The 8853-nt window shown below is 40.4% G+C and overlaps 2 protein-coding genes across 2 annotated transcripts in view; both read left to right on the top strand.

Annotated features, from left to right (window-relative positions):
- Nucleotides 1–373: 373 nt before the first annotated feature.
- Nucleotides 374–5592, top strand: LOC138970461 (PSME3-interacting protein-like; the record flags this gene model as incomplete). The annotated part of the gene is given in 2 exon segments (XM_070342918.1): nt 374–420; nt 4347–5592. Coding segments are annotated over 2 exon segments (262 nt in total), but the record flags the coding sequence as incomplete, so codon positions are not given.
- A 2443-nt stretch (nt 5593–8035) lies between these two features.
- LOC138970452 (restin homolog) overlaps nt 8036–8853 on the top strand; it is a 10459-nt gene continuing 9641 nt past the window's right edge. The window contains exon 1 of the mRNA XM_070342907.1: nt 8036–8555. Within this exon, the coding sequence (XP_070199008.1) occupies nt 8049–8555 (507 nt within the window). The 5' untranslated portion in view covers nt 8036–8048. The remainder of the gene's footprint in view (nt 8556–8853) is intronic.

The following is an 8853-nucleotide window of genomic DNA, read 5'->3' as shown; positions in this document are numbered from 1 at the left end:
CTCTTGCTTTTATTGAGGCAAATTTTTTCATGTGACATTATAGGCTAGTCACTAGCGATGGGTGTTTCTCAAGCTATACAAACCCGACAGAGCTATTTACAAACATTGCATATTAGCATGTGCACAAGATTACATGGATCATGGACCTGAACGATACTAATGCTTAGATCCTTTTTAGAAACTATTCAAGTTTTTTTATTTTTTCAATGTTTGTCTATTTCAGTATTTGTCATCAATTTGAATTTTGTTTATAAAGATCTTGTGAAACTTTAATATCTATATATATACAGATGTGTTTTTCTTTTAGCATGGAATATATTTTTTTCTTTGTTTCAGAAAAATACAAAGTGCTTTCTTCCTTTTTTTGTTACAGCACTGATGCAACAACTGAAGATCCTACCAAGAGGAAGCGCTCTGACAGTAAGACAATTTCATCCCTCGCAATTCCCGCCCCCTCCTCACGCTCATGTGGACAGAGATCAATAGAGATAGGATGCGGAACACAGATCAATAGAGATTGGGTGGAATCATTTCTTGCGCTGGATGTACTGTTTCCTAACCAGAAGCCATTACAATGGAACCACCCTTAAATGGGGGAGGTCTGAAGTTTGGGGGTCTTAAAGAGTGGGGGGGGGGGGGGGGGGGGGGGGGAGGGTCACCGTACAAACTAGAATGGAAGCAGGGCAACAAGAATTTCTTGTATAGGGAAACCCCTTTTCAAGACCTCCCAATTTAAGACTCCCTCCCTTTTACATTTAGTCAAGTTTTGACTAAATGTTTTAACGTAGAGGGGGAATCGAGACGAGGGTCGTGATGTGTGTGTGTCTGTCTGTCTGTCTGTCTGTGCGTGTGTGTGTGTGTAGAGCGATTCAGACCAAACTACTGGACCGATCTTTATGAAATTTGACATGAGAGTTCCTGGGAATGATATCCCCGGAAGTTTTTTTCTTTTTTTCGATAAATACCTTTGATGACGTCATATCCGGCTTTTTGTAAAAGTTGAGGCGGCACTGTCACACCCTCATTTTTCAATCAAATTGATTGAAATTTTGGCCAAGCAATCTTCGACGAAGGCCGGACTTCGGTATTGCATTTCAGCTTGGTGGCTTAAAAATTAATTAATGACTTTGGTCATTAAAAATCTGATAATTGTTAAAAAAAAATTCTTTTTAAAACGATCCAAATTTACGTTCATCTTATTCTTCATCATTTTCTGATTCCAAAAACATATAAATATGTTATATTCGGATTAAAAACAAGCTCTGAAAATTAAAAATATAAAAATTATGATTAAAATAAAATTTCCGAAATCGATTTAAAAACAATTTCATCTTATTCCTTGTGGGTTCCTGATTCCAAAAAACATATAGATGTGATATGTTTGGATTAAAAACACGCTCAGAAAGTTAAAAAGAATAGAGATAAAGAAAAGCGTGCTATCCTTCTCAGCGCAACTACTACCTCGCTCTTCTTGTCAATTTCACTGCCTTTGCATCGAGCGGTGGACTGACGATGCTACGAGTATACGCTCTTGCTGTAAAAATGCAGTGAGTTCAGTTTCATTCTGTTAGTTCGACAGCTTGACTAAATGTTGTAATTTCGCCTTGCGCGACTTGTTAACTTACTTGTGACCAGTTTTTCTCAGGTTTTCTGTTCATAACATTTCTGTAAATTGACCTCCATCTTAAGACTCCCTCCCTTTTTACATTTAGTCAAGTTATGACTAAATGTTTTAACATAGAGGGGGGAATCGAGACGAGGGTCGTGGTGTATGTGTGTGTGTGTGTGCGTGTGTGTGTGCGTGTGTGTGTGTGTGTAGAGCGATTCAGACTAAACTACTGGACCGATCTTTATGAAATTTGACATGAGAGTTCCTGGGTATGAAATCCCCGAACGTTTTTTTCATTTTTTTGATAAATGTCTTTGATGACGTCATATCCGGCTTTTCGTGAAAGTTGAGGCGGCACTGTCACGCCCTCATTTTTCAACCAAATTGGTTGAAATTTTGGTCAAGTAATCTTCGACGAAGCCCGGACTTCGGTATTGCATTTCAGCTTGGTGGCTTAAAAATTAATTGATGACTTTGGTCATTAAAAATCTGAAAATTGTATAAAAAAATCAAAATTTATAAAACGATCCAAATTTACGTTTATCTTATTCTCCATCATTTGCTGATTCCAAAAACATATAAATATGTTATATTCGGATTAAAAACAAGCTCTGAAAATTAAATATATAAAAATTATTATCAAAATTAAATTGTCCAAATCAATTTAAAAACACTTTCATCTCATTCCTTGTCGGTTCCTGATTCCAAAAACATATAGATATGATATGTTTGGATTAGAAACACGCTCAGAAAGTTAAAACAAAGAGAGGCACAGAAAAGCGTGCTATCCTTCTTAGCGCAACTACTACCCCGCTCTTCTTGTCAATTTCACTGCCTTTGCCATGAGCGGTGGACTGACGATGCTACGAGTATACGGTCTTGCTGAAAAATGGCATTGTGTTCAGTTTCATTCTGTGAGTTCGACAGCTACTTGACTAAATGTTGTATTTTCGCCTTACGCGACTTGTTCTTTTTAACTTACTTGTGACCAGTTTTTCTCAGGTTTTCTGTTCATAACATTTCTGTAAATTGACCTCCATCTTAAGACTCCCTCCCTTTTTAAAACCCGCTTTTCTCAGGGGCATTCCACTGTACTAAGTTTAGAACTGGGTTGTGTTTTTTTAACATAAGATTCTAGTTTCATCCGCTGGTGTGCGCGAGCATGTGTTTGTGTGTATGTGTGTGTGAATGCACTGGCCACTGCTAATATGGTTATTACTCCTTTTTACATTTAGTCAAGTTTTGACTAAATGTTTTAACATAGAGGGGGAATCGAGACGAGGGTCATGGTGTATGTGTGTGTGTGTGTCTGTCTGTCTGGTTTGTCTGTGCGTGTGTGTGTGTAGAGCGATGCAGAGTAAACTATTGGACCGATCTTTATGAAATTTGACAGGAAAGTTCCTGGGTATGATATCCCCGGACGTTTTTTTCATTTTTGGGATAAATGTCTTTGATGACGTCATATCCGGCTTTTTGTTAAAGTTGAGGCGGCACTGTCACACCCTCATTTTTTAATCAAACTGATTGAAATTTTGGCAAAGCAATCCTCGATGAAGGCCGGACTTTGGTATTGCATTTCAGCTTGGAGGCTTAAAAATTAATTAACAACTTTGGTCATTAAAAATCTGAAAATTGTAATTAAAATTTTTATTTCATAAAACGATCCAAAATTACGTTCATCTTATTCTTCATCATTTTCTGATTTAAAAAACATATAAATATGTTATATTTGGATTAAAAACAAGCTCTGAAAATTGAAAAATATAAAAATTATGATTAAAATAAAATTTCCGAAATCAATTTTAAAACAATTTCATCTTATTCCTTGTCGGTTCCTGATTCCAAAAACATATAGATATGATATGTTTGGATTAAAAACACGCTCAGAATGTTAAAATGAAGAGAGGTACAGAAAAGCTTGCTGTGCAGCACAGCGCAACCGCGCTAAACAGGCTCGTCAATTTCACTGCCTGCTACGGACTACGGTCATTGTGAAAAAAATGCAGTGCGTTCAGTTTCATTCTGTGAGTTCCACAGCTTGACTAAATGTAGTAATTTCGCCTTACGCGACTTGTTTTTGAGTCACTTGAGAAAAAGTGACTCTATGTAATCGGTCAGTGTTAGTCTGTCCGGCCGGCCGTCCGGCCGGCCGTCCGTAGACACCACCTTAACGTTGGACTTTTCTCGGAAACTATCAAAGCGATCGGGCTCATATTTTGTTTAGTCGTGACCTCCAATGACCTCTACACTTTAACGATGGTTTCGTTGACCTTTGACCTTTTTCAAGGTCACAGGTCAGCGTCAAAGGAAAAATTAGACATTTTATATCTTTGACAAAGTTCATCGGATGTGATTGAAACTTTGTAGGATTATTCTTTACATCAAAGTATTTACATCTGTAGCCTTTTACGAACGTTATCAGAAAAACAAGGGAGATAACTAGCCTTTTCTGTTCGGCAACACACAACTTAACGTTGGGCTTTTCTCGGAAACTATAAAAGTGACCGGGCTCAAATTTTATGTGAACGTGACTCATTGTGTTGTGAATAGCAATTTCTTCCTGTCCATCTGATGCCTCATATAATATTCAGAACTGCGAAAGTGACTCGATCGAGCGTTTGCTCTTCTTGTTTTTTTTTTTTTATAGTAATTTTAAAGCAGGGTCTCCCTGGATTTCTCATTCTGCTCATCATACAAATCAGTATCATTATTAGAAGTGTTATTGTTATTATTGCAGGTGGGAATTCTAGCAACAGCACCTCTCCATCAGAAGACAAACTACTGAAGTTGATTGACACGTCAAAGCCTGTGGCGCAGGTGGCGGGCATTCTCCCTGGCATTGGTTCCTATGACGACGAATCCTCAGACTCCCAGTCCTCCAGCTGTGCATCAGACCTAGAGGAGTACATCAAATCTCCCAAAAAAGTCATCAGGGTGCAGGTGCAACAGTGACCTGCGTAGTTCTTTGGTGCAGGGCTCATGGACTTATTTAGAATTTTGTTAATTTTAAAGGAATAATTTGAACAACATTTTCCTTCTTGGAATATGTTAAATGTGAATAAGGCATCAACACAAGGGCTGTGGGTTTTGTGCAGAGTTTGTTTGCGTGCTACCATTATACCTATAACGGAAAATCGTGTGTATCAGCATGTATTGGACGTTTCCTTTCGTTGACAATGGACAAAAAGTGTATTCAGACAGTTTTGCTTGTGCTTCCATTTCTTTTGACTTTTGGGGGGATGAATCGGCCGTGCCCTCCCTATCAATCAATCACCAGATGGAACTTAACAGCTACCACTTGGCTGGTTCTTCCAATCAGTTTACCTGTAGGTAGTCTCAATGTATGGTTGACCATGCGTTCCATTCCAAGCCAGGCTTGGGGCGACAGGCTGTCATAGTTTTGCCCTTTTAAGGTTCTTTTTTCCTGCATGCGTTTGGTAGATTTTTCCAAGAAAATAACACCACCCTAAGGGCCTGTGAATGTTTGCACTGTAAAGCTGAACATACTGGCTGAACCTACAACTGAAAACAACTTTTTGGAAGCAGACCATGATGCAGGTTCAGACAGTATCCAATCAGCCATATTAAAAGGTATGGTACTTGCTAAAGCACAATATGGTGGAAGGCAAAATCTAACATAAGAGAAATTGGAGACATTTCTGCAGTTCTTTATCATTCAAAATTCTTAAATGTTTTGATTAATTGAAGATGAAGTTTTCAGCAAGAGTAATTGTATGTTCTTTTTTCATAATTTTTTTGGGAAATTATTCCAGTGCAAAGTTGTCTGCATTATATACAAACAGTAAGAATGAATGAGTGTGTAGTTGCTTTCAGCAGCTAGTGTAAAAGGTGAAGTGATTACCCGAAATTCTGATGCAATAAGAGAATGTCTGCAATGTACTGTTGAGTGCATGTGGTGTGTGAATGTTGTTGGAATGTTGAGAACTCTGTAACGAACAATAAAGCTCTTCATTGCAGACTTCTGTGATAGTGTGTGTGTGTAGATGTGTTTGTGTGTAGATGTTTGTGTGTGTGTGTGAGAGAGAGAGAGAGAGAGAGAGCATGCAAAGCATCGTTCTTCTCATGTGCCCTGGGTTCAACTTTCTGCCATCTCAGCGGTGATGGGGAAGGGGAGGCTTTGAAACCAACAGTGACATTACAAATGTACATGAAATATTCGTCTGTTATTTTGTGTTTCTTACAAACACGCACTCACACACTGATCTGAGACATCAGAGGCGCAAGAAGTTTAACATACCCGTGCTACTCAAAAGGTACAGTGTAGAAGTCAACCTATTGTGTGACTGCAGTATCTATCAGACAATCAAGCAACAGCTAACAACTACACTAACAAAACCTCTCCGGAAAACTTGGCAAGTGGACTATTGCGTCATCCACTCATCGCCTGTGTTACGTCACAAAGGTCATGCATGTACAGGAACTATTGACAGAGTGACCGGGTCAGCGGAAGTAACATGAAGGGTGTTTCTCTATTGTAGGTCTCATCTCAACTTTTGATTGTCATTAAAGGCACAGTCCTTCGCGTTGGCATGATTATTCCTCAACCATGTCCTCACTAGTTTCTTTAAACTTCTGTTAGCCTGCATGATTTTATTCATACACATTTAGCGGTAGTAGTTATATTAAACGCGTAGAGCATAAACGCTAACGAAAAGAGTAACAAGTCGCGTAAGGCGAAAATACAATATTTAGTCAAGTAGCTGTCGAACTCACAGAATGAAACTGAACGCAATGCCATTTTTCAGCAAGACCGTATACTCGTAGCATCGTCAGTCCACCGCTCATAGCAAAGGCAGTGAAATTGACAAGAAGAGCGGGATAGTAGTTGCGCTAAGAAGGATAGCACGCTTTTCTGTACCTCTCTTTGTTTTAACTTTCTGAGCGTGTTTTTAATCCAAACATATCATATCTATATGTTTTTGGAATCAGGAACCGACAAGGAATAAGATGAAAGTGTTTTTAAATTGATTTGGACAATTTAATTTTGATAATAATTTTTATATATTTAATTTTCAGAGCTTGTTTTTAATCCGAATATAACATATTTATATGTTTTTGGAATCAGCAAATGATGGAGAATAAGATAAACGTAAATTTGGATCGTTTTATAAATTTTTATTTTTTTTTACAATTTTCCGATTTTTAATGACCAAAGTCATTAATTAATTTTTAAGCCACCAATCTGAAATGCAATACCGAAGTCCGGGCTTCGTCGAAGATTACTTGACCAAAATTTCAACCAATTTGGTTGAAAAATGAGGGCGTGACAGTGCCGCCTCAACTTTCACGAAAAGCCGGATATGACGTCATCAAAGACATTTATCAAAAAAATGAAAAAAACGTTCGGGGATATCATACCCAGGAACTCTCATGTCAAATTTCATAAAGATCGGTCCAGTAGTTTGGTCTGAATCGCTCTACACGCACGCACACACGCACGCACACACATACACCACGACCCTCGTTTCGATTCCCCCTCGATGTTAAAATATTTAGTCAAAACTTGACTAAATATAAAAACGCCGTAAACATAGATACGGCACACAAAAATGAGAGGGAAAAAGAAGCTTAGATGGCAAAAACATAAAAATGTCAACAATGTGGAACTTTTTCTCGCCATACACATACCATGCACGAATGATGTATTGAACCGTATGGGGCTGCACCTCTGCCACGCTATTTTCGGAAGTTGACTCCGGACTACAAATCAGTGCTGTAATCACATTTACATGAGTGCAGTAAAAGAACACTCTCTTTGATCTAGCTCTAGGTCTCCTCAGATCCACTCCCACACCGTGGCCCACAATGCGACAACCACCACCATCACCTCCCGCCACCATCCTCTTCATCACAGTCACTAAGTGACTCCGTCCAAAGCACTTGTGATCTGGGCGGTCACTTGAGACACCGCGAAACCCGTCAGAGCCAGGCATGGTGCGTGCATAGTTGACACACTTCAACATTATGCTGCTATTTGTTTTCTTGCATGTTCAGGCTGCAACATCTAAAGCAGCTTTAGAAAGAATATCATTACATCTCGCCTTGAACGACACACGCCTTTGTAGCTTTGGACTCGATCTTTTCACGTAGAAGTAAGTTATTAACTGAGCGAAGTCGGCTTCCCGAAGTCTACTTCACGAAGCTCGCTGCACGAAGCTTTCAAGTTGGCGGCAGTGACTTTTCGATAAAAAGACTTGACTTCACGAAATCTTTTCGACGTCAACTTTGTGCTCAATCAGGAAAGCCTTGAGGGAAATGTCTTTAAAGATGGCATGCAGGATTACTTGGTATTATAAGGCCCTTGAGTCAAGTACCCATGTCCTAAATGATTCCCGCCGCCGCTGGTGCTCAGCAGGTCCAGTTGTGGACCAATTAAAAGCCTGAATGGCAAGGCCACGTACAATGTGTGGTGAACAAGATGGCGATCGCCACCAAACTAGGGGTTGCTCTTCTGGTCACACTCGCCTCTAACGCCACCCTCCTCTCCCTGCTAATCAGAGAGAAAGGCACCATCACCACAAACACCAACACCACTACCACCACCGGCGACAAGACCCACAGCGACAACCACGACCACGGCCATACCGCGCCAGCAAGTAACCTCCAGAGCAACAGGCTAAGTCAGGAATTACCCAACAAAGTCCGAGGAAGCGCGACGTATCAGGAATTCCCAGAGGAAGCGGCGAGGCAGTACCAGGACAGAGAACCTGGCGCCAAAGACAATCCTCCGCACAGACCACAAGGCAGGAGGCGCGGGGATCAGGTGGTGACAGAGGAAATTCAGGAGGAAAAGGAGGATGATGAGTTCCCCCCGAGGACGGAACGCAGCACCCTGAAACGCGCGGAGACAGGCCACCACCTGAATGACGTCATTGCCACCCTGACTGAGGGCGAGCTTGAGCAGCTTGATGACAACACCGCCAAGGTAGGACTGTTGACAGCGAGCGTTTTGCGTAGTGGTAGTGGTCGCAGGTAGTTGTGGTAGTAGTAGTGGTAGTAGTAGACGACTGTAGTACTGTAGTAGAACTTGATATATACGTGTGTGTGCAGGTGGGTGTGTGTGTGGCGGCGTTAGTGTGTGTTAGTGTGTGTGTATGTGTGAGTGTTTGTGTGTGTGTGTGTGTGTGTGTGTGTGTGTGTGTTTGAGCATTTACTTATTTTTATGTCTCTATTATCTAATTCCTGGGAAATTCGGGTCGCTACCTCCCAGTGGCGGGAAAGCG

The sequence above is a fragment of the Littorina saxatilis genome, linkage group LG1 (genome assembly GCF_037325665.1).
Source record: "Littorina saxatilis isolate snail1 linkage group LG1, US_GU_Lsax_2.0, whole genome shotgun sequence".
Classification (NCBI taxonomy): domain Eukaryota; kingdom Metazoa; phylum Mollusca; class Gastropoda; order Littorinimorpha; family Littorinidae; genus Littorina; species Littorina saxatilis.
This window is presented reverse-complemented; position numbering and strand designations above follow the sequence as displayed.